The sequence below is a fragment of the Pygoscelis adeliae genome, unplaced genomic scaffold (genome assembly GCF_000699105.1).
Source record: "Pygoscelis adeliae isolate BGI_AS28 unplaced genomic scaffold, ASM69910v1 Scaffold342, whole genome shotgun sequence".
Taxonomy (NCBI): Eukaryota; Metazoa; Chordata; class Aves; order Sphenisciformes; family Spheniscidae; genus Pygoscelis; species Pygoscelis adeliae.
The window spans coordinates 130286-157263 of NW_008824437.1; the positions used below are offsets into that span (position 1 = coordinate 130286).

Genomic DNA, 26978 nt, shown 5'->3' on the forward strand with positions numbered 1-26978 from the left:
CACCTCTCGTGTTTAATTGCCTTTGGAATGGCTGGCATTTGAGTTTAATTGTAAATTATTATGCAATAGGATAAATATACTTGGTTGCCTGAGACACACAACTGTGTCTGACTCAGTTTGAATATGCGTATTGTTTGAAGGATGGCTCTGACAACTCTCACCGACATTCCTCTCTCTTCCCTTTTGGGGAGCTTCTGGTTTCATGTGTACTCTCTCTCTAATTAATGCTGCTGATCGGTTTTACTTCTGACATTGAATACAAGTTACTTTTCCCTTCTTATTGATTCTGATAGCAATTATATGCGATGAGATGATCCATAATCTTTGTACGATGGATATACTACTTTATACTGTAATTCACAATAAGTCACCTCATTTTGTTGTATGTGCATTTAAACTTCAAAGTCATTAATAGCTAAAGCTAAATGGTAGTGATGCTTAAGGCTGGGATATTTCTCTGTTGTTAAGTAGCTTCTTAGGAAGTTTTGAATTTCAGAATAGACTGATGCATTATTGCAGCTGTATGATTGTATTTGGCATTTTGGTATCTGGTTCTGATATTTTTCCATGTGTATTACATTATAATCACTCAATACTGCTATTTGTGCTTAGTTTCACAAGGAAGAAAAGTTTATAAATAATAAAAATTTACAATTAAAATTTTTTTAATTTACAATTAAAATCTACAATTTACAAGTTTCTTCTCTGTAGCTTTGTCAGTATTATTTCCTGAGGTTACCAGAAATGTGGTTGGTGTATTTATACTGGATGCTTCTAGGGAAATTTGGATTTGAAGGATAGCAGCTGACAAATATAAGGTTTTCTGTGAGAGCTGCCTATGCCTTGCTTACAGAAGGGACAGAGTTGTCTCTCTCAGAGTAGTTGGTATAATGGAAAAGCACTCTCATTGCCAGCCTGCTTTGGTCTGTAGACAAACCAGCTATCGTAGTAAATGGAATTGCTCCCTGACACTGGGCAAGGATTTAAATTTTCACTTGTAAATTTGTTTCTTAAAAAGACAATGTCAAGGTAATTTGAAATAATAAAACTGTTTCATGTGAATGCTCAAAGAACTGAAAAAAATCTGTGGCTTTTTCCATAGAAGTGAAACTGAAAGCTGCAGAGTAAGAATATATACAAGTGATCAAAAGCTATAGGGCTTAATATTGGGCAGGTTGTAATTGCCATGGAACAACTTCTCTTTAGGATATATGCTTCTGTCTAGTTTAAGTAAAAAAAAATTAATTTCCAGTTATTAAAAAACAAAAGTTATTTCTAGTAAAAGAGTAAGATACTCTTATAATTGGAGTAGGGTATAAAACATATGTATGTGGATGTATGTATACTTATATTTATGCATATATGTTTATATTTATGTATAATATTAATTCTGATATATGTCTAATAATTCTGTGGTGTGTTACTGAAATTGTGCTATTCTTTTTTCCCCCATCTGAACAGCACCCGGCAATGCCATCTACTTCTTGATGTCTTCAATTCTACAGAACATGAGTTGACCATCAGTGCTAGGAATAACGAAGATTTAATTCTGCATGCTGGGGAATGTCAGCGGTAAGTGCTTTCAGTATTAAAAGGGCTGTGTTTTTAACCCTATTATTTATTTATTTCTATGCAATTGATGATATTTGGGGCCTATATTTCTTTTTAAACATTGTACAAGTGTCAAAGAATGTAAGTTTTACTTTCTTTAAGGTGCGTCACTGTGGTCTAGCAATATTTCGTGTGAATTTATTTTGGCTATGAATCTAGTAGTACTGAAAATAACAAAATACAAAATAGTTGGTTCTGAGGTGTACAGATGGATATAGCATTGACTCATTTTTGTAGAATGTTTTAATATAATTTTCATGCGCTCTGAACGTAGTTCTGATGTTAAGACCTTTTCTCACTAGTTCATTATCCTTTCCCAGTTTTAAATAGTCTTTTCTTTATGTAGTTCCCCAGCCATTTCATCAGTTTTCGTAGGAAGAAAACTGTAGGAAAGAAAAATAGAATTGAAGAAAAAGCAATCACAATCTCTGTGGAAAAAATATTCGAGATTAAGTAGGCTATTATGTGTATTGGTTCTTACAACCCTACTGTGGTGATGTAAAGATCATTTTGTAGCAAACTATAACCATTATTTGCCGTAATATATCTACCTAGGATTCCTACTGCTGGCTGTACCCTAGGTTGCTTGGTTTATCTCCTTCAGATGATCATTACATCTAGATGACACTATTTTAATCTTAAAAAGATGGAACTGTGGAAAAGGAAATGTTTCCATTTGGTCATGGGCTATCTGCACAGTTCTCTTCTTTGGGAGAGCTGTGCTGCAGTCTTAAATCATGAAATTGATAAACTTATTTAAAGAGAGATACTTTAATGTCTTCAAATCTCAGTCTGAATATAAGTTCAAAGTAAAAACACATCAATTGCAAGGCATGCAACTGTCAAAAAGAAGTATAGAATATGTTACAATAGCAGTAAGTTTGGAATGGTTTTTTGCCTTAGTGACTCCGAAAGCACAACTATGAGACAATGCATTGACTCAAACCAAGGCTGAATTTTCTCAATTTTACTTTATCAAGGAATGGACAAAAATATCAGTAACATACAGTGCTTGTTCCTTTTATTTAGAAAGAACTGGGTTATTTTCTTTTTCTAAAAGCAGTCTAAATACTCACCAAAATGTTAATGTTCTTATCCGTACTGTTTTGTAATTCTGTTTTTATGTCTCTTGCTATTGCTCTCTCCCATCATTTTTGTAGTTGGTAAACTCCTTGAAATTTTTCACTCCCAACTTTTGGGACAATATGTAACAAATAGAAATAATGCTATAAATAAGGTGATAAAATTACTTTGCATCTCCTTGATTGAATTACTTTTATTTTCCTATGGATTTAATAATTTAAGTTTAAATATCCTTAAATCGTTATATTGTAATGGATATAAACCCTTTCAATAAGTCTTTTGAAACAGTCATTTGTCAAGGCAGATTGTGTATTTTTTGCAAGTATTTAAACCTTTCAAGGACAGTGATTTTTATTCTTACTACAAAATATTTTATTGTTTTACCCTTGGTTAGAAGTTGCACTGAGTTTGCTATCAGTTCTAAACTCATTTATTATCTATTTCTTGAATGATGAGTGCTTTTAATTGTAACAATGTGTATATAGCTCTGATGTTGCTTAGAGTTTTAATTTTTATTCTGATGGATCTGCTGCAGAAACTTAGGTGGAACATACACTGCACCTTAAAATTAGCATACTCCTCCTAGCAAAGTGCTTTTGTTAATCTTACACGAAAAAAAAAGAAAAAATCAGAAATCTTCCCCCTTTTTTGGAGCAATTGTCAATGGTTGTAGCTCTTCTTTTTTAACATAGGACAACCGTTCTCAGGAGTTTGCATTTGAACCAAGTGTTTTCAGTCCAGATAGACAGTGTTTTTCAACAAAGCTTAATGTTAGATTCTCCTTTTATAATTCTTTCTTATCTTCGGACATTGATTTTTTTGTTAATATCTGATTAATATTTAAAGAGAGGCTCTTCAGTCAAGTTTGGGTTTTTTTCCCCTTCCCTGTACCTTCTTGATTCCGTCCTCATTCTTAATGTTTTCCTCATTCCACTTTTATTTAAATTACAACTTTTTTGCCAGCTTTGGTCACTCTTGCTTCCTTTTGTAATTTACTCTCTCTCCATTCCTCACCATCATTTTGAAATCTCCTGTCCTGACAAAGTGTAAATAGCAGGAAATTGTTTTCTTCGTTCCTGTTCTTATTGCTGGAGACACTAAGTGTTTTCGTATTCTCTGCCTACAGACCTACAAAGAAGGATAATGCTGCATCCTGCTTACTGCTTGCCTCTTTGCTTCCCACTTTGTATGTTTAGAAAGTAAAATAACTTGGAAGTCTCTGATGTGTTGCTTCTCTTTTCTATGTTATGGAGCCCTTGCTGTAGAATATGTTTTTCCCTCCTCTGCTTGGTGAGAGGGAATTTGCAGGGGATTCTTCCATTGCTTTTATGTAAAATGAAGAATGGTGATGGAAGGCTCTGGATACTACACTTATTAAAGCACTCTCTGTAACATATTTGATTTATAACTAAGGTCCACAATTGACTGTGAAGCTGGATATGGGGAGGGTGTAGGAGGTGGAAGCAGAAATGCCAGAAAAAGTCTGGGATCAGCAGCAGATCAGTACTGGCCCTGCCAAATCTTGCTGAGTGCATGCAGGGCAGTCCCTGGTGTCCATCTTACGGTATCCATATTATTTGGTGCATTCCAGCCCCCTCCTGTTCTCTGGCTTATTTGTGTTTATGTAAAATGGATCAAATGCATAGAATATTACGCACCCCTTTTACTTTAAGGTCTGAAGTGAAGTTTGCTTCATTTAACCTAGAGGTAGGGAAATAATAGCTGTTACAATAACACTGCATGCGGGATGAAAAAATGGTATTATACTATTAAGGAAAAGTGACATCCTTTAGGCCATTAAAATACTACCTGGAAAATATGTGCCTTTTTGTACAGTAAGATTATTCTGCTGACCAGTAAAGATTCTTGTTTTAGCTTTCAGAAAACCTTAAGCTTACAATTTACTGTAATTTTTCAGCCATTGATTGGGAATATTTAGTGTGTACATTGTAACTGTTCTCGGATATGTAGGTAAGTGGTGCTTCTGAGAGGTGGCACTCTTTTCCCTCTATTCTAGGACAGAGGAGTACATGCTTTGCTCCCCATTGTTTTGTAGTAAATGATAATTTCGGCTCAGTGATTATTTTGTTCACTCATTTTTCTGTCTTTCATAATTATATTTTCTGTGGACACACAAATGGAAAGGATCAGCCTTTCATTTTTTTCCTGTATCCCAGGATGTTACTTAGTGATCTTCATACTCCCCTTTTTCGTTTCCATAGGATTTGAAATGTTCCTTTGTGTCCCATTTTGGGACAATTAGTGATATATTTTACTTTGAGGCCTTTTGTTCTCAGAAGATCGTGCTGGTGAGGAGAGAACTAAGACTCATTTGGGGGAGAGAAGGAAAAGAAAGGAAATTTGCCCTCCTTCTCCTGTGAGGTAGCATGTTGAAGAAGAGAGGGGCAAGGGTTTTGGAGGGTCCTTTGATGAAATCCTGAAAATATCATTATGTTTCATTACAAAGCTAGATTCAAAATCAAATTATTTTTTGCTGCTTTACGTCTGCAAGAGGTTTTTTAAGCTTTAATATACACAGGGAAATACATTGGACAACTGGTGTCCCGGCAAAAAGTTGTCAGACAAGTTACTCTACTGAAGTTCTGGCTGCAGTGAGGGATGCTGAGTGATGTTTTTATTAACATCTTCAGTTAATAAAAAATATGTTTGATATACCACACCGTAGTGTTGGCATGTTTTGTTAATCTATCCAGTCGAACATCACGTGATGATGGGGGAAACAAGTTCTCCGATACATGCTATTGGAAAGTTCAGCCTTTGGATATTTTGCTGGACTAGCAGAGCCTCCCGTCTGCAAAGCTGTTTCCTGAAGTAGTCAGTTGCCCACTGTTGAAGGGGCTTTGCTATGTATGTAGAAATGTTTTGACTGCAGTCAGCAGTAAAACTGAACTTGTTCATCACGTGCTGAGGCATTCAACAGGTAGTTCTGAAACGGAAGAATATAGCAGACAGCTCTGGGAGGGGAATTGTATTATGTATGTTAACAAAAAAGTGCTGCCACTAGCAGTGATTTTAATTTATTGAAAAACTTAGGTATGGTAATTATTGTGTTTCTTACTTGATTATCAAACCATTAAAATTAAATTTCATGACAACTCTCATTTATGCGTAAATCACTTCATAATTTATGGTAATGGTTGTTATGTCATTATGTGCCCCAGGATATCTCATTTTGTACAACATACCCTGCACTGCCTTTACATTTCTATTCTGTGCACAGTGTGTCTGGCATTCGGGAACGGCAGACATCATCGTCAGTGGAAGATTTATCATGGTGATGGTCTGAGTAGATCAATCCTTTCATCTATCCTTGTAGTGCAACACAACTGAGTTGTTAAAGTCTTCCATGTATATGAGGCTCCGCAGTTGGTGGCTGTAGAATTAACACTTTTAGGCATTAGAGTTTTCAGACTGGCTTGGCCTTTGTGTGAGGACTGTAGGGATCAAAGCTTAGGACTGCGCAGGAGTAGGGCTGGAGTGAGGAGTTAAGAAATGAAGAGCAAACAGGCCCTGGGTAAGAACAAGCTGGAGAAAAAGGGTCAAATGGTGTCAGTCATGGAGGAGCTGTGAAGGATCTCTAATCATTCAGGCATCTGCCTGATGATATCAACCAGAGAGGCTATCTTCTCCACTAGACGCTGGAATGAAATCTAGAATTTTTTGAGAGTTGTAGTTCCTTGAGAAGAGTAAGTAGCCCTGCAGCTTCTGAATAGGTGTATCACTGGTACAGGCCATCATAAATGAGGAAATCCTTTTATTGGTAATTCAAATGACAGAGGCTTTCGTGCAAAATTGACAAGTTGTGACAAGTACTGGTGATCCATGTGAATGCTGATGTGAAATAACATGATGGAATTTTTATTTTGTTTTTTAATTGGGAGTTGCATAAGAAGAAATAGGCTAAAGAGATCCTACAGTAGCAAAGTCAACACTCAGAAGTTAAGAAGTGCCAAGCTTCTTGCTGGGTCGGCAGTTCCTACCTTTTAGCAGGGTTATAGGGTTACATGAATGAGTTTACTTATACATATCCACTATTGTAAGTTTTGTTGGTTTTTGTTTTTTTTTTTACAAAGTCAGCAGAAGTATAGCTATTTTTCTCAGTTTTGATAAGTGAACTTTTGTGTGTATTGACTTCACCTATTTTTAAATACTTTTTTTGTTAAATTCTAATGAGTCAAGAATAATTAAAGAAACATTATTATTTTCATTTTTATACCTCTCATCACCTAGTGTGGTGTTTCTTTCATCCACGGAAAGTAAAGAATTTTTTAAAAGTCCTTTGTGTGCATACTATTAATGAGGGCCATTGACTACTGCTTAATTATTTTATTTAAATGTGTTGATTAATTGAGCTGTGAAGTCTGTGATGTGGTATACAGGAATTTCTGCAGTATTAGTTAACAATGGACATACACATTGAAAACATTTTGAAAGAAGCCCTCTTCCAAAGGGCATGAGAATTAAAAATTCTGCCCCTTTTTAAGCCATAAGTTCCCTTAATAAATTTATTGTCCATGTGTAAGTAAATCATGATTGTTATTTCTTGTAGCTGCCAAGTGAGTGTTTAATTTGTGCTTTTGTTTATGACAGGGTATGTTGTCTGTATGAGAGATTAATGATTTTTTCCTTACATTGCTGTTACAGTTTATGTTTTAAAGACAAAGCTGCTATGACTAAGGCTTTGCATGCTGTCATCGAGAGAAAATAAAATATCACAGCAATTTCCCTGGGTCTTCGTCTTAAATCCATGGCAAGCTGGAAGTTTCTGAGATACCTTCAAGTCAAATTAAAAAAATATCAAAGGTTGTATTAACTAAAACATAAAAATCACCTGCTGTTTTCAGGGTAATCATTTTTATTTTGTCTTTTACTTGACATCTGTTAAATACACATTTAATTTTTTTAAGGCTTGCCTTTTTTTACTAATAGCCAAATCAATCTTTAAATATAGTACATAATTTTGAGTGAATAATTAGTTATTTTCAACAAAGAAATTGGAAAAGACATGTTTGTTTGGGTAGGAAAGGGTGATTTATCTAGCACTGGTCAGATCCACAGTATGATCCAGTTCTAATAGTTATATTTATTTCTAAGCACTTTGCAAAAATTGGAGATGTTACAGGAAGAATCTGCAAAAATTATAGGCTGAGAAAATAATAAACATAATAATAAAAAAATAAAGAGCAATAGAAGGAATAATAGAGAGAAATTTCAGTTTTGGACTGCTTTATAGTTAAAGCACTCAAGGAATTCCTGCGCTGAAATGGGGCGTGCTTCCCATGCAAAGTCAGTCCAGGTGCTCTTTTCAGGTCTCTTCCAACCTTGGCTCTTCTGTGATTCTGATTCTTTGGTAAGGTGCAAAGGCATGATGGGTGATTGCTGGGTGGTTGTGAGTCCTCAGTGCGAGTGTACTGCAAAAAACCAAATGTGATCTGAGAACAGGCAAATAGAAATAGGGAATAATAAGTGAGAATTATGACATTCAGTTCTGGTCACATGTATACAAGAAAAAGGAGATCAAATGGTAGAAGATGCAGATAACTGATGAAAGTAACATAGACATTGACTTCGGTTTGATAAGCGCAGTAAAATTTAAAAGGGATTATTAACGTATTCTATGAAGTCGGGGGCAGAGAAGGGCTCTCTTTTAAAGGTTATGGGAGGTGAGGACACCAAGAAAAATTGAGCTTTGAGCTGTCTGTGAAAATGGCTAGAAATGAAGAGATTTCCAGGCCTCAGACATCATCAGATTGTTCAGCAATCTCCCTCACAGAGAAGCGGAGGCAAAGAACCTGGCTGCTTCTAAGGTGTCCTCAGCAGAATTGCTAAAGACCTGCCTGCAATTGCCGCACTTTCCAAGAGGAGACCTTTTCCAGTGTTCTGTCCCTGTAACTGATGACGGGTAAACAAATGCCCTTGTAGGTTTTACAGCAACAAATATGTGAGTAGATGCCTGTTCCTCCCTCCGTTCCCTCCCCAGTACAATCTCATCCTTTTGTTCTGAAGATATAGTTATGGTGTATTTCTATAGGCAATGTGCAAGAGAATCTCTTTCCTATGATTTGCATTTGAATTTAGCATTTCTGTTTCTGTCAAAAACACACATATTTGGAACACAGATAAACCTTCCTTCTCTAATTGCTGGTATGGAGACTTCCCCTTCTCTCAGGTTTGTCTGTGTAAGGTGTTTCTCCTCTCCCCCAGCTTCATTTGAAAGACTCAATGTATTGCTTATATGAATTGGAGGATGCTACACTGGGTAGGCAACTTGTTTGGTATTATATGACTTCTCAGACGATCTTTCTCTTCTTCCCACTTCTTCAAAAGTAGGTCTAAGCAATTCGACTGTTTTTCTAAATTGGGGGTGGCTAACTCACTGGATCTAGCCTGCATGGCAATTTTTCTGACCTCTTTGAACATTGACTTGACCTCAGGAGACCCAGTTTGCACTATTTCTAATATTTTGTGTGTACAGCTAGGGAAACAGGAGGTTTGTGAGTGCAGGCGAAGTTTGTCTCTGACAGGATTTATTAAGTTTAATAGGGTACAGCATAAACATGGCTAGATAGGTTGGCCCTTTTACAAAATATTACACAGATATAGTACGAATTTGCTATCCTAGTTTTAGATGATCTATAAATCACTCAAAATCCAAAATAGTCATCTTCATTTTCCTCTTAAATTATAACTAGATCACAGGTTGTAGGAAGTGCAGGGTTCAAAAGCTCTCTCTTGAAAATGTCGGAATAATGATTTCAGAATTCAGATTTAGAAATTATTTAAAAAAGAGCTTTTTTTTCCCCCATAGAAGAAACCAGAGTTTTTCCTTCCTTCATTTCTTCAATACTTGGAAAAATTATTTATTTATTGAAATTTTTGGATGCTAGGCACATTTGTGGAAGCATTTGACAAAGTGCAGGCCTATTAAAAAATTGGCTGAAGTGCTAATACTTTTTAATTGGGTTTTCATTTTTGTGCAAGATACGTGGAAGAAAAAGTAAGAATGTAAGAAAATCCATAAATGTTTCTTTTGTTAGATAACAATGGAGCAACAAGCTAAACGGGAAAAAATACTGCTTCCTGAAGGAAGTCATAGTTGAAATGTCTTGTGCTTGCCCTTACTTCACACATTCAAGCCAATAGATTCATATTGTGGTTTTAGAAAAATCATGTTTCAACATTGATGGATGGTGGAAAAAAGTGGAGAATGAAGGTGAACATTATCAACCTTTCACTGGGCATTAGTCCCCTCATTAGAATTAAATAGAAAATACCAATATTCACAGGAAGAAATGATTCCATGGAAAATTTGGGGGTTGTCTATTCTTTTTCTAGTGGACTTTCTGAACATTGGGGAAAGGTAAGTAGTATTAATCAACATTGTTTTTTCTACCGATGTTTGTCGGTATTTCTGTAAGATGGAAACTTAATCACAATTTCTGTTTTGTCCCGAACCTACTCAGTGGTCAGCACACCTGAGATAGGCTGTTGCTGTCTCTCTTCTTTTAGTAAAGTCCAAGTGAGAAACCGAGGAATATGAAGTCAGATGATGATAGCCAACCACAAGGTAAAAAGAGGTGCCATCTCAATGAGCACAGACAAGTAGGGAGGTGCTCATCTGCAGGTCTACTAATATAGTTGGAGTGGCCCAAATTTCTGTAAGACTTGCTTTGTAGTCTAAATTCAAGGTAGGCTGCAAACATTGTTATTGCAGAGGTTATTTCATAATTCTTTCTTATCTAGCTGCATGTGGCACTGCCTAAGGCATGATAGGCGAAGGCAGCTGTGCTGTGCTACGCTGTGTGCCTGGGTGGGAGCAGGGTTGCAAAAAGTTCTATCACTTGCACGCTGCTGTGCTGCAGACATGAGTCTTTGTGGCCAACTGCCAGGTTAGCCCTGCTTTGAGTGAGGTGTCTGAACTGGATGACTTCCAGAGGTCCCTTCCAACCTAAAATATTCTTTGATTTGAAAATCTACCCACACATCGATAAACTACTCTTTCTTCTCAAAGCCAACAGTGTTATGGGCACGTGCCCATATGAATTGGGTCCTCTATCACTTTCTTTTGTACTCTAAGACTCTTTTCTGTCTTATTATCATAGAATCATAGAATAATTTGGGTTGGAAGGGACCTCTAAAGGTCATCTAGTCCAACCCCCCTGCCGTGGGCAAGGACATCTTCAACTACATCAGGTTGCTCAGAGCCCCGTCCAACCTGACCTTGAATGTTTCCAGGGATGGGGCGTCCACCACCTCTCTGGGCAACCTGTTCCAGCATTTCTGCACCCTCAGCATAAAAAATTTCTTCCTTATATCTAGTCTCAATCTACCCCCCTTTAGTTTAAAGCCATTCCCCCTTGTCCTGTCGCAACAGGCCCTGCTAAAAAGTTTGCCCCCATCTTTTTTATAAGCCCCCTTTAAGTACTGATAGGCTGCAATAAGGTCTCCCCGGAGCCTTCTCTTCTCCAGGCTGAACAACCCCAACTCTCTCAGCCTTTCTTCACAGGAGAGGTGTTCCACCCCCCTGATCATTTTCATGGCCCTCTTCTGGACCCGCTCCAACAGGTCCATGTCTTTCTTATGCTGAGGGCTCCAGAGCTGGACACAGTACAATCAAGTATTCCCAACATTTGTCCTATTCTGTCTTTTTTTTTTCCCTCCAGAGGATGAATTCCATTTCTTAGCCTTTCTTCCTTTATTTTTCTGCTGTTACAGATGGCATGTGCCAGTTTATGGTAAGGCTCTTGGCCTCCAGACTCATGTATTACCTTAAGTAGTGTGTTTTTGGGAGTAGCATGCACAATCCTCCTTCACAGGTCCAATTAGATGCGTTACTTTTTCTGTTCACTCACACCTAAAACCTGGTGCCTGGTGTGTTCATCTAACAGATGAAAAATTGCCGTGGAATTTATTTTCCTGATAAATTGCTCTAATACGGTGTTTGGAGACTTGGAAATAAGGAGTGAAGGGTATCTGGATATGTAGAACCTTTACAGGTTGTAGGTTCAAATGGTGAAGATAACTGAATAGTTTTAGTCCATTTCCTGATTAACCATTATCTTTATTTTTGGGGAAAATGTTACCTAACAGATCTCAGGACATTTTTGTTCATGCTGCCAGTAAAAGAGTGAGCATTTAGGTGTAGGTACAGCTCCAGGTCACACCTGGTTTGATCGATTCTGCAGATAAATAGATTAATTTAGCCTATAGCACTCTGTATTTAGGAGCATTTGCTGTGTTTTGTGGCTGTGGTGACATGGTGACTGCATTAATGGGATGAAAGAAGATTGTCTTGAGTGGCTGCCAGTTACATCTGCTTTAATGGCCAAAGGATTTATTAAAGTTACACTCCGATGTTGCACTGATTTGGCTTTCTGCCTGCTCTCTGATGTTCTGTAAAAGATCATGATGGTACAGTGTAGATTTCCTGAAGTTGGAAATGAAAATACCCAATTCCTATTAATTTATTTTAGATGATCAAAAGTATAATTAAAATAGCTGGTTTATGAGTCTTTCCTTCAAAGAGGACAGTCATTTAAAATTAGTGCTTCGGCAGTGTTGTGGTTTAACCCGGCAGGCAGCTAAACACCACACAGCTGTTCACTCACTGCCCCCCCTCAGTGGGATGGGGGAGAGAATCAGGGGAAAAAAAAATAAAATTCATGGGTTGAGATAAGGACAGTTTAATAGGACAGAAAAGGAAAGGAAAATAATAACAACAACAACAATAATAATAGAATATACAAAGCAAGTGATGCACAATGCAGTTGCTCACCACCCGCTGACTGATGCCCAGCCAGTCCCCGAGCAGTGGTCACTGCCCCCCAGCCAACTCCCCCCAGTTTATATACTGAGCATGACGTCCCATGGTATGGAATATGCCTTTGGCCAGTTTGGGTCAGCTTGTCCTGGCTGTGCCCCCTCCCAGCTTCTCGCTGGCAGGGCATGGGAAGCTGAAAAGTCCTTGACTAGTGTAAGCACTGCTTAGCAACAACTAAAACATCGGTGTGTTATCAACATTACTCTCATCCTAAATCCAAAACACAGCACTGTACCAGCTGCTAGGAGAAAATTAACTCTATCCCAGCCAAAAGCAGGACATGCAGCTTGAATTTATTCTTCAGTCTTGACATCCATTTACTTCTTCCTTCATTAACTGGAAACAAAAGCTAAAACAACAGTGATCTGAAAAGATCACTGAAAGATGTTATGTAAATGCTATAGTATATGAAGCCTGCTTTTTGTGACATTTTCATTTTGCAGCTATAAAGATGTCTCCAGAAGTTGGTTTGAAGTGGAGTCTTTTGTTTTCTTTTTTTCTCCTGATGCCACTGTACTAACTGCGATCATAGGCAAAAAGTTGAAGCCTTCTTTGGAATAATGCAAGGTTTTATAGGTTCTAAAAACAATATTCTGATAAGTTTGAATGTGATGTATGATTTGCCCCACACAAGTGTATAATCTTGGGAGGGAATGGGGTGGTGTTAACTCCATAGTCTTTCCTCTTAGGCCACTTTCTCCACTCCAGCTCGCTCTTTTGATGGCTGGATCTTCCCAAGGGAGAGCTTTACCCACGTTAGCTTGGTATGCCCTTAGTCCACAACGCAGCAGTTGAAGCACGTTTGCTCAGTTTTGGAAACACATGCTGCTTCTTATTTGTTTTCTTACAGTTGACAGCTGTAATAAAAATGAAGAATTCTGCTCTAGCTTTGGATTTTTAAAGAATAATAGTTCTCAAACAAGATCATTGGAGTTGTTTAATTTTCTGGCCCTCAGAAGGACTGTAACTTGAGGGAGAGGAACTCTGAATCTGAGTCCTATAGTACTTTGATTTCTATCTAGTGTGGTAGGTGTGTTTAAAGCCTCCATACATACATTTTTTCAATTACTCCTTGTCTTATATAGTGCTTTCAGGCTATGAACGATCCTGACATTATGGAAAAATTCCAGATTTAATATGTTGAATTGTAGGTGAGTACCATCAGGAAAGAGGGTCACTTGTAATAAAGAAGGTTAATTACAGGTTTTGTTCTTTTTTTTTTTTTTTGGTGTACATCTGCATCGGATAAGTGTGCTGAATTGGGAAAGGGTAAACAAGGGAAGCTGTAGCTCATAAATCCATTGAAGTTCTGTTAATGAGCTAACAAGCTTCTGGGTAAGGAAGATCTAATTAATATAATTATTGACATATGGCAGAGTTCCTCACCAAAGGCTGATAAAGAATCCAAGCTGCTGTGGCATAAGAAGGGAAAGTTATTAATTGGTTAAGAGAAAGGTGACAGAGGAGTGAATAATCAGTAGTAGAGATCAAGTCATCATTGGAGCCCTTCTGGGGTCTGGGCTGGGCCCCGAGCTGCTCAGCCTCTTTGGAAACTGTGTGGGAAGAGGAGCGAGCAGTGGGCTGGGAAGGTGCCTGATAGTAAATTCTGGGCTGTAAAGGGGGAAGCTGACTGCGAGGAATTACAGAAGGACAAGGTGATAAATTGGCAGGGGAGCTTCAGTCTTAATAAATCCAAAGTGATGAACACTTTGGGTGGAGAAAGAATCTGAACTTTAAATAGTGAATGATGAGCTCAGAGCTGTCTTTTACCTCTTAGGAATTGGATGCAGGTTTTAATACATCTATGAACATGCTGCCCACGGCTCAATAGTAGTTGAATACAAAACAACCATCTTTTTGAGGAGATGTATCAGCGCGGAGTAGGATGTTTTCACTTCTTTGGTACGATCTCACCAAATGAGAAGGTGATGCTTGGAAACTATTTAAGTTGAAAGGAAGTGCTAGGAAGAAAATATTTGCAAAAGTGAACCTAATATGAGAGAGGAATGTAGCTGCTGTTACACTTGAGGGGGGGAAAAAGAAAATAAAAGCAAGCACACGTTGTAAATGAAAGAATGAACTATAAACCTATTTCAAGTTTAATAGCTTGAGATGATTGGTAGTATCTTTTTGGTTTTTTCCTTTCAATTATGGGATTAAAGTTTTGCTGTCTGGTATAACTATTGGTAAGGTGGTTAAATGGAAACTGGTTTATCAATTCTTATCGCCACAAACTAAATTATTTACTTCGTGGTGAAGGTTTTGCTGTTGTCTGCAGATCTCTTCCTGACTCCTGACCTGAAGGTTTCTGGAGTATTCCCACACATAGAGTTGATGCAGGAGTTGCACTGCTGAAGTGCAGCTTTAAGGAGAGGAGCTGGTAATGGGTTGGAGCCTGTTTAGACTGGACTATTTGGGGATGGAATAGAGATTTTCCTCACTGATGTCAGGTGCTCTTTTGGATTCTTCAAATACTCTAAGATATTTCTCTGTTCCCCAGTTGCTTATTCTCCTCTTCCTGTCAGAGTCTTCTTTCCCATGAATTGTGCTGATGCCAATCAGCTAGTCACAGGTCTGACCTTTAACTGAGAGGGGAAAGCAGTGGACAGGCAGGAACAGCAACATTCACTTTAATATTTTTAAAATCAGCTGAAAGCATTATAAATTACATGACAAAATTAAAAATTGTAATCTGGATAAATTCAGGTATGTAACGAAACTAGATATACTCAGTATAACAGAATAGAGTGGTTTGTGTGGCTACATGCCTTTAATACAACTAAAATAATTTTTCCTCTGTGCTGTATAAGTCTCCAGAAACTAATCTTGTTTTGGAAAGAATCTACTGAGTCATTGCTTGCATGAGGAAAGCTTTCTCTCGAAATTACTCCTGCTATAACAGTTTACTAGGACATCTGTATTTTTCCTGAAGTGTTTATTCGTTGTCTTTTTTTTCAGTTCAAACTGAAATATATGTCAGCTCTGCAGAACACATGGCGGAGTATGAATTCTGTTAATAATTGCTGTGAAACATGTGTGGTAAAATCCCAGCCATGGATGTATCTCAGCTAAAACCTTTCCCTTTGACAAATGAGGGTATAAGATGTAAATTATACATACTGATCACCAAAGTTTCCTTCCAGGGTTACTTCATCAGGGAATCTTTGTTTTCAGCCCTATCTTTTACATCAAAATGGTGTTAATGAGTTGTGCATCTCCTGATGAGTTGGCAGAGCTTTCGCAGCTTCAAGGAGATCTAACACCTGCTAATACCAGTGCGAAAGCTTGGCCGCTAAGTTGCCGAGACCACATTTAACCTATTTAAGTCACAAGCTACCATTGATTTGGTTTTCGCAGTGTGTTCTCTTGAGTGCTTTGGTTTTCGGAGATGTATTATTTAAAGAAGGATTTTAGTATTTAATTTGCAGTGTTTAAAAGGAGAGAAGCTGCCTCTTTGGGATTGATAAAGGTAACAAAATACAGTTGAGTAATAATTTATTGATAAGAATTTCTGAGCTCATAAAGAAGATCCTTCTAATAGGATTCTTCTACTACATGAAGATTCAGTTTGATATGAACAAAACCAGACTCGATCAAGAAGAAACTTGAGATAGTGTGAAGAGAAAGTTTTAGTGAACTGTATCCGCATTAATAGTGAGGGCAGGAGCAGTGCATGATGCTGCATATAAACCAGGTGTATCCCTGTTGTTCCGGCATAGTTGAATTACCACTTTCAGCTGGATCAGGTTTTGAGAATGGTGGTAGTATTGAACAAACCTTTCCATCCACATGCGTAGTTTGAAATCACAGAACCATAGAATGGTTTGGGGTGGAAGGGACCTTTAAAGGTCATCTAGTCCAACCCCCCTGCCATGGGCAGGGACATCTTCCACTAGATCAGGTTGCTCAAAGTCCCGTCCAACCTGACCTTGAACAATTTCAATGATGGGGCATCCACAGTTTCTCTAGGCACCTGTTCCAGTGCCTCACCACCCTCATTGTAATAAATTTCTTCTTCATGTCCAACCTAAATCTACCCTCTTTCAGTTTAAAACCATTGCCCCTTGTCCTGTCACTGCAGGCCTTGGTAAAAAGTCTCTCTCCGTCTTTCTTATAAGCTCCCTTTATATATTGATAAGCGCCAATAAGGTCTCCCCGAAGCCTTCTCTCCTCCAGGCTGAACAACCCCAGCTCTCTCAGCCTTTCTTCACAGCAGAGGTGTTCCAGCCCTCTGACCATTTTCGTGGCCCTCCTCTGGACCAGCTCTAACAGGTCCATGCGTCTTTCTTGTGCTGGGGGCCCCAGAGCTGGACGCAGTACTCCAGGTGGGGTACCAAGGAGTTGCAGCAGCACGTATTTTATTATTTTTCACAGTCCTGAAAAATACGTTATTTAGGGTCCTGATGAGAACTGTATAGTTTTGTGTGTACAGTAATGAGTTAATGCAGGCTTGTCTTTAATGAGGGTGCTTGTGGTGGCAGTGACAGTCCAAGTTTGAAATTGGCTTTTTTTTGGTAAAAACTAGAAATGGAAGTGAAATGGATTTTGTGTAGAAAAAGGAGAAACCTCATATTTTAAAGCTATTCACATTGAATACTTGTTTGTGTGTATTTTGAAAAAGTACCAGACATATATCAGGTATTTTCCAATTGGTAAAATATATTCTATAAAGATAACAGCTGCACATTGTATTGGCAAATAAGAGAATTTATACAAATTTTTTTACAAATATTTGTCTTAGGTTCAGAATGTCTTGTTTCACAATACAGTAAAACTATTATTTTACCGTAAGTCCTGTGGCTATGTCTTTTTGAGTACCTAGGTGAAACGTTTCACCTTTTGCTACTTGGAGTTTTTGTACGAGTTGAGCTAAATTTATGTTGCAAAGAGTAGACAAATCATGGGTAATGTCTCTAAATCTAACCTGTTCAATTTGAATAAAGCTTATGTTGAGGTCTTAACAGTTCAGTGACTGAAGAAGTGGAAAGAGAATACAAAATTACAAAAATACACATATTAAAGCTACTTGTGTAGCAGTTTACTTTCCTGCTGCTCTTTGAAAAAAAAGGGGGCAGGGAAGAAAACAGTGTCTTTAAATAGCCTGTCGGCTGCTGGTGCATCTACTTCCTTGTGTGACAGATACTGCATTTCTCATTAATGGTACCTTGCAAGTGCCTGTGGTTGCCATAGTAACTATCTCCGAGCCTTATACCTTAAATTTATCCTGACAAAGGTTATTGTGGCAATTCCTACTAATTGGCTTTTTTTGCTGCTGCTATTTTTAACTCATCCCCTCCTCCTCTGTTTAAGTTACAGATCCTAAATGGAATGAACTGGCAGAATGGCTGTGGGTGAGAAAATGCTTTACAGGGCAGGACAAACTGGCAGCTAAACTCTGCGTTTTGTTCTTCAGTGCTTGGTCAGAAAAATCTAAATTATAACCTTCAGTGGTAACTAAAACGTTACCTGTTTTGTCCTTCAAATGTTTTGATATGAAATAATATAGATGCTCTTGAAACACGGTTTTGGTTCATGCAGGCTTCTACTATTGTTTATTACCAAATATTAGTCATGTTGTTTATCACCAGATATTACTACCAGCAGAGATACAAGGAAATAAGCCATACCCTGAAGACCTGAAAAGCTAATTTAAAGTAAGTCTCTAATAAACAGAAGATTGCACAGTAAGAAGAGTTAGCCTTGTGCTATATTAGCACCTAGGACAGGTGCTGCATTAGTACGAGTGAAGTTACCTGGCATCTGCTGGTACAGCAGGCTGAATTAAAAAGTTATACATAGCCTGATGATATCATAATTTAATTTCCTGTAGGTGTTTTAGAGGATTACTGCTACAACATTTCCAGTGACTAAGAACTCGCAAATTTAATTGCTTGATTGACTTGAGTTAAATTTTTCAGGCTCAGGACTGAGACAGCAAAGCAGTGACTTGATGAGCAATCCCAGAGTATTCATTTCATGGGTACAGAGCAGCAGAGAAGAAAAGTTATAGGTAGAATGAGGGGCTGTCAAGCGCTGTAACTTTTGATAGTGTGGAAGGAATAGTTCAGTTCTGCTGAACAGCAAGAAATGTGATTGCAGCTATGATAAGATACAAAATGTAGCCATAAAGGCGGCAACATGATGGGAGTAAATCAAACCATGCTATTAGAGGAAGGGAAGGGGCAGAGGATTGTCCGCTTTTTAGTAAGGTGAAGGATATAGATGCACATTCAACCCACTGTTTTACACAGCCAATTTCTGCACGGCAGAGTTCACCCGAAGGTGCGGCCAGCAGTCATTTTCTTTTCGAACATATGAGAAAAACTCCTAGAACTTCACAACGTTTAAACACTGAACTTTCTCATTTTTATGTATTTATTTCAGTCCTGATGTAGATCAGCATTTAAGTTTGGGGCACAGCAGACCTAAAAGACATAAGAAATGTTTATTCACAGTTGACTTCTGAAAACATGAAGGACAATGCATTCAGTTACTTTGAAGCCCAGGAGTATGTCCACTAGAACTTCTTAGAACAATTTAATTTTCTTTCCATGCTTTGTCAGAATGAATTTATAAGGGCTGTAAATTCATGTCTGGGAATGGAAATTTGCTACAAGAGCTAGAAAGGTCCCTATGGAAAGTTGAAAAAAAAAAATGGAGATTTGGGAATTATATACCTCCTCAAGGGTTGTGCAGGGGTATGTTTCATTCAGCATTGTTTTTTTCTGGTGTATAACTTCGACCGGAAGCCTCTTTTTCAACATAAAAACAAAATGGAAGATTGTCATTGGCTTTCAGCATTTCTAATTCTTCTCCTTCAGCTTGAAGGATAAGAGGGAGGGCAACTCTATGCTAAGTAGGTGGAGAGGATTTCTATCTTGTTTACAGTAAGACTGCTGTTCATATAATTTAAAATGAAGGTAACAGAGCTTTGTGGGGTATGAAATTGTCGCTGTGAAACCAGTTCAGTGTGCTTCTGTGGAAACCTCATTCTCTTTCTTATGTATTTGGTGCTACAATTTCTAACACACTGTTGAACTTTCTAGATTTTCCTATATTCTTCACTTGGTATGCCTGAATGGGACAGAATTCAGAACTGATATTTGCTCATTTTTGGAAACTTCAGTCATTTAATGTAGGTAGTGAACTGGAATAACATTGTCCGTCTCGCATGTTTTTTAATCCATGTGCTTAAGTATATTATAAAAGAGGTGTATGTTGTGATTTGGGGCCTGAGAGACAAAATGGCAAGCGATTTTCTGGCTCTCCCTCAGCAGGCAAATGCCAAGAGCAGAAACACAATCTCCCTTTCTGGGTTTGCTGTAGCCATTGCTGTTGAGTGCTGAATTCACTGCCCTGGCAGCAGCTGAACATGTACTGCCTACCTGAAGGTAGATATACATGCAGTGATACCAAGAGCTGGGATGTGTAAAGAGCAGCTTGAAGATTTCCAGAAGTCTTTACTTTAAATACATCAGCAATAGTGGTCTGAAACATAAATGATGATTTACAGTCACGCAGAAAATTACAGCATCGGTAAAGACAAATCGTTTCTTCCTGTGGTCAGTCCTGGAAACAACAAAGCTCTGTTGGAAATCTAAAATTAAATATGGATTGATGAAAACAGCATTCACATGCTGTTATAATTTTTCCAGATTTTGAGGCATTTAAATTTTACATAGCAAATTATACTCATTTGCTGCATAAAAGAGTTTCTAGCTGAACACCTAGTGAAGAGTTGTTCTTCTTGTGTTGACTTTTCTATTGTGTTGACCATTAACTATAATTTTTGTTCTTCTGAACAATTTTATATCTTCATTTTGTTTATAAATCCGTTGACAATGGGATGTCTTTTTCCTGTATGTGTGTTCTCCCTGACAGAAAGTGATTCTGATCAGCACTTAGGTTTTATACTTGCTGCTGCAGGAATTACAAAAGATTAAGGAATAATACAAAGTTATGGAAAAAGAAGAAAATATTAATTCAAGTTGCAGCAGCGAATGTGTTCTCAGATCTTTCACTTAGGCATACAGAATGTATCTAATACGACATAGATACTAATTTTATTACTGTTGGGGAAACTACAAAAATTATTTTTGATACTGTGATAGAATATAATACATTGTACTGAATTTTTATTCTTCATAAAAGACTCTTTCATCCTAAGACCACTAGAGTCAGTGCCTTGTGCCATGCCCCAGAAGAGAGGGAAATAACAGAAACAAAAAACCTATCTGTAATAACAAGATTGAATCCTGACTGATTCCAAACAGGTAGCATAGTTTTGGAAATACTGCATTTCCTTGACCAAGTAAGTGTTGGAGTATCTTGATGAATGTGCATAATAAAGCAGTCTTGGAGTTTGGCTGCAGAGGGAGAGGTTTTTAGGAAGAGCTATTCGTGATAACTCAGCAGAAGGCTGGCCTAGAGTGGAAACCATAGGAAAGATGACCTTTTACTAAAACACCGACCAAATCTTTGACAAGTAGAAGGTGCTGAAGAAAAGTCGAAGGTTACAGTAAGTTTCAATGGAAGTTAGTCATATACGCGATTTTAAAAGAATTTCACGTAGTGTACAATAAGTGTTTAGTGTGATTTTTCAGAATCTGCTTTGCAGTCTGTACTAAATCCTAGATCTAGATAATTCCAGATAACTAAGCAGACTTAGAAACTGAAAGGAGTACTGAACACCTAGTGAAGAGTTGTTCTTCTTGTGTCGAAGTGTGCAGTTAGCACATTTCTGTGTCTTCTTGCCATACGAATCCAATTTATGAATGACTCACCGTAAGAGGTTTGTGAAAACTCATGGAGGGTAATGGCTTAATAAAATCTGCAACAAAAATTAATTTGTTTAAAGTGACATTAAATTTTATCTTCATGCATTAAAATATAAATCATAAGCTCCTGACAGCTTGAGCCATTCAAATTTTTTTCTTTGTATTATTAATGACAATAGATATGGTTTAAATACTCAGGAAATTTATTTAAGTCCATTTTGGTTTGGATGTGAATGGTCCATCAAAAATACTAATGAAATATGTTTTCACAGAATCTTTCACAGAATCATTCACAGAATCATTTAGGTTGGAATGGATCTTTTGAGGTCAGGTAGTCCAACCTCCCTACTCAAGCAGGGTTGCCTAGCAGAGGTGCCCAGGATTGTGTCTAGTCGGCTTTTGAATGTCTCTATGGATGAAGATTCTACAACCTCTTTGGATAACCTGTTTCAGTGTTTGACCGTCCTCAACAGTAAAAAAAGTGTTTTCTCATGTTCAGATTGGATTTCATGTGTTTTAATGTGTCCACTGCCTCTTGGCCTGTCACTGGGCACTACTGAGAAGAGTCTGGCTCCCTCGTCTTCGTTTCGTATCACATATTTATGCACATTGATGAGATCCCTCCTGAGCCTTCCTTTCTCCAGGCTGAACAGGTCCCAGCTCTCTCAGCCTTTCCTCATATGAAAGGCTCCTCCTCCGGTGCCTTAATCATCTTAGTGGCCCCATGCTGGACTCACCCCATGAAGTCCATATCTTGTATTGGGTAGCCCAGCACTGGACCCAGCACTCCAGATATGCCTCAGCAATTCTGAGTAGATGGGAAGGATCACCTCCCTCGATCTGCAGGCAACACTCTGCCTAATTCAGCCCAGGATGCCGTTGGCCTTTTTTGCAGTACGGGCACATAACTGCCCGTTATCCACTAGGAAACCAAGGTCCTTCTCAGCTTTCCAGCTGTTTGGTCCCCAGCATATACTGATGCCTGGGGTTATTCCTTCCCAGGTGCAGGACTTTGCACTTCCTCTTGTTGAACTTCATGAGATTCCACTCAGCCCGTTTCTCAAGGTTGTCAAGGTCCCTCTGAACGGCAGCATAACCCTCTGGTGTATCAGCCACTTCCTCCAGTTTTGTATTAACTGCAAAGTTATTAATGATGCACTCTGCCCCATCAACCAAGTCATTAATGAAGATGTTAAACAGCATTGGACCCCGTGACCCCTGGGGTACACTGCTGGTGATTGACTTCCAACTGAATCTTGGGCCGCTGATCACAACCCTGTTGGCCCAGTAGTTTAGCTAGTTTTTAACCCCCCTCTCTGTCCACTTACCTAACCCACACTTTGTCAGCTTGTCTATGATGATATGTGAGACAGTGTCAAAAGCTTTACTAAATTTGAGGTAGAAAAAACATCCGTTATTCTCCCCTCATCAACCAAGCTAGTCACCTCGTTGTATAAGGCAATGAGGTGGTTCAAGCGTGATTTCCCCTTCATAAATCCATGCTGACTACTCCTGATCGTCCTCTTGTCCTTCATGTGTTTGGAAACGCTTTCCTCAAGGATTTTTTCTATCACCTTGCCAGGGGCTGAGGTGAGGCTGACGGGCCTTTAGTTAAGTATATAACTAGGTCTTTACAATATACTCTTCCATTTTTGAAAACGTTGTCCCATGCATTTTTGTCTTTGTACAAACATTATTGCTATATGATACCAAGATGTACTGTAGATATCTCAAGATTAAGTGCGTTTTTGATCTACAAAGTGCCAGATGTGGTAAAAGCACCAGACCACCGGAGAGAAAGCCCCCTCGATGGACAGTGGAGTACGGCCTCTCCAAGGGACCGAAGTGGTGGGAAGACCATTCATGATTCTGGGTACCTCCCAAATATTTTACAAACTGACAAAACCTGAGGCTCAAGACTTAGCTCTGATTAAATCTGATTATTTTACCAAAAAATGGCTTAAATCCTGCAAAAGGTAATTAACTTTATGTGCTGTGAAGCCACGCATATGATTTAAACGCTGTGATTTTGTTTTCATTATCAGAACCTGGAATCTAATGCTCTGCCTGACCTTTCCAAGCTCCCTCTTTGAATCTGGTTTTCTAACAAAAGAAGTTTGATGCAATTGCTTTTTCTGTTCTGTCACTACTAAGTTTTGAATTCACCAGTAAATTGAGGAATAGAGGTCTCAAAGATAGATTTAATTCCTAAAAGTTCTGTCAAAATCATTGATGGGTAGCGAGTAAAGAGAAAAATCACTGCCCCTATTCTGGGAAAGACAGGCAGAATTTAGTGAATGTATATTTGATTTGACACCTGGAGCTTTTTGGTTGTTTGGCAGGGAACATGCGGAAATCAAGTCTGAGGTTAGAGGATACAAAAGAGTCAACACAAATCCTTATGAAACAAACTTTATTATTCTTTCTGCTTATGAAATAACTTGACTAAAAGTAGTGTTCTCTAAAATCTCTCAGAGGGAAGGATTTTGACCAAGTACTTCCTGTGCTTCTGTTTTACCTTTGTTAAAAAAGATTCTGAGTTTTTATCTCCACCTGAGATAACTTGTTATCTTGTCTTTAAGGAATATAGTAACTTGACAAAGAACAGAATCGTAGTAATGTGTACTCTTTCTGTTAAGGACCTAGTTTTCTAAGACATGATTCTTTTAAGATGCTATGTGCCTTCTGCTCCCGTGTCTTTGAAGAGCAGTTTTAGAAGTCCAAGCATTTATCTCTGCTTCTGATGGGACTCGATCCTGAATGATGAAAGGAGTAGGAAGGTTCTCCACAGAGCAGCTGATGAGTGAGTTGTGTAAGATGAGGATGCTGAAAGTCCTCCCTTAACTGAGAATGATCCAGGAAATACGGTGCCCAATAAAAGTTGGTCCTTCTGGGGTCCAGCCTAATGACTTTTTGCCCCTTATTTTTCAAATCTCTCTCTTTTAAAAAATATTTTTAAAAGGATTTGTTTTGTTTGATGGATTTTTTTTTTAGTTTCTTGCCTTTCAAAGATAACAAATAGTTCCAATATTATATTCAGATTCTTTGAGCTGTTCTTTATCACTTTAAAGATGGTTTTGTTGGTGTTGCAGATTGGACGTGAAATCTACCTAGTCTTTTTCCCTAGATCCAGGAAAGCAGGAGATTCTTTGCTTTCATGGTGTCATTTTCCCTATTTCAGTCATGGGTTTTCTTTACACTAGGAAAACCACCTTACTGGTTTTGAGTATCTAATGGGAAATTTTCAGCATGATCAGATCTTCTCAAAATCTGTATTGGCATCTCCATTTTTATTGATGTGCTTTCTGCAATTCACTTCAATCCATTCTGTTCAGGTGTGAACTGTGTCAGGGATTGGTGCCTCGCTCTTTTGTAGATTACATATATACATATATATATATATTCACAGCTGTATTTTTCACGCTGGAGGTTTTTGAAGTTTTTCATCCTGTGTATCCCTTACCTTTCCTAGCCTTCATTTGAGGAATGTTGGAAATATGTTGGAAAATCAGAAATTACTTGTTCAGTTCAGAGTTTTCGTTTAGTGGTATATGGTAATTAAAAACTAATTAGAGGTTCGTAACTAAAAAGTTAATTTATTAAGTGTGAATACATTTGTAATTTTCAAATGGTGGCTGTGCTTGTGGTTGATGTCTGATCTCTGAGACCAAAGATTATTAGGGTTTTAACTCTTTTTAAATTCTAAGAGATATCTTTGCTGCCTCAGTACTGTTAAAATAAAATCTGGGTTTGGTTTAAGTTGTTTTGTACCCTCTTCTGCGGTAAAATATTTTACTTTGTTTTATTGAAGAAAAATTACAAATAACTTATATCCATCTGTGCGTGAAAACTGAATAGGTGCTGATCAAGAATAAAATATGTGGATCCAAAAGAAGTTAACGGGTTTTCAAAATTACTTTATTTACTAGAAGATATTTGTTGCATCCAAATTACAGCTAAGCCTTACAGGCAGGATAATAGAGGAACCACAAGCATTAGAGATACATTTTACTTTAGTGATGGTGAGATAATACTTAGAGGTATAGCATTACAGACTACCAGAGTGATCAATTCTGCATATCCATTTCTGAAGCAGAGGCATCCATGTGGCTAATTTACGTTATTGCAATCCTACATACAGTCTGAAAATGACTCGATCTCTGTTCTCAGTCATGGGCAAGTGCAACAGGTTGTTTCACAGTTCTGCGCAGTTAATATTTGTGATCAATATATAATGGTTGGTTAGCTGCTTTTCCAACAGGAGGCATCCCTGGTTTTCTTCAACATCTGCCAAGATATAATATTCTGATAACTAATGTTTTCCAGATGTGGCTTCCGACAACCTCAGCACATTCCAGTCATGCATAGCAGATGCACTTGTTTGAGGGTCTCTGAGTTGGTGAATCACAGAATCACAGTCACGCATTTGTTTTCATGGAGTACGAGTTCTATAAGTTTGTCTATAGCACAAGTTCATTAAAAGAGTATGTAATGGTTTTGCAACTGTTTGTTATTCATACCTGAGTAGTTACGGCAATGTTACTAGTGTGTTATCAAACCTGCTTACTTCAAGTCATTGAATTTACTTAAACTCATTCAATTCCTGTCAGGTGACAGCAGTAAAGGTGGGACGCTGATGCTTTGTCCAAGCTCTACAACAGAACGCAGATTCTAGTTGTATGCCGTGTGTACTAAATATATAAAATACATATGATTTGGGGGAAGAAGAAGAAGAAGAAGCGATTTTTAATATTTTAATACTATTATTTGTTTTTTAAGATTAAAAAAGAGTAAGTATTTGCTTTGCTTGATTTGGAACCTTCTGATTATTTTAAGACCATTCAGATGGAGAGGTGGAAACTGCATGACGGATACAGAATCATGTAAAGGAATTTCAGATATAAGATGTTATAGTAGAAATAATTTTTATTTTTAATACTTTATCCTTATTTGGGTGTGAAGTACTGTGGAAATGTTTAAACTGAAATGGTAGAAATTGTAGGAATTATTCCAGGGACATGGGATTCTATTCCTCACATTAGAAAATTTAACCCAACAGGGTATTCTCTGTTGTACTTCAGTTAAAATCATAGACTCGTAGAATCATTAAGGTTGGAAAAGACCTCTAAGATCATCGAGTCCAACTGTCAACCCAGCGCCACCATGACCACTAAACCATGTCCCTAAGGGCCTCATCTACACGTCTTTTAAATGCTTCCAGGGATGGTGACTCAACCACTTCTCTGGGCAGCCTGTTCCAATGTTTAACCACTCTTTCAGTAAAGACATTTTTCCTCACATCCAATCTAAACCTCCCCTGGCGCAACTTGAGGCCATTTCCTCTCGTCCTGTCGCCAGTTACTTGGGAGAAGAGACCGACCCCCACCTTGCTACAACCTCCTTTCGGGTAGTTGTAGAGCGCGATGAGGTCTCCCCTCAGCCTCCTTTTCTCCAGGCTAAACAACCCCAGTTCCCTCAGCCGCTCCTCAGAAGACTTGTTCTCCAGACCCTTCACCAGCCTCGTTGCCCTTCTCTGGACACGCTCCAGCACCTCAACGTCCTTCTTGTAGTGAGGGGCCCAAAACTGAACACAGTATTCGAGGTGCGGCCTCACCAGTGCCGAGTACAGGGGCACGATCACTTCCCTACTCCTGCTGGCCACACTA

At 38.2% G+C, this 26978-nt stretch overlaps 1 protein-coding gene across 1 annotated transcript in view; it reads left to right on the forward strand.

The window, feature by feature from the left end:
• LOC103914317 (trafficking protein particle complex subunit 9-like) overlaps positions 1–26978 on the forward strand; it is a gene marked incomplete at its 5' end in the record, with an annotated part of 462978 nt that overhangs the window by 127903 nt on the left and 308097 nt on the right. Inside the window, one exon of the mRNA XM_009320933.1 lies at positions 1462–1572. Coding sequence (XP_009319208.1) covers positions 1462–1572 — 111 coding nt within the window. The remainder of the gene's footprint in view (positions 1–1461; positions 1573–26978) is intronic.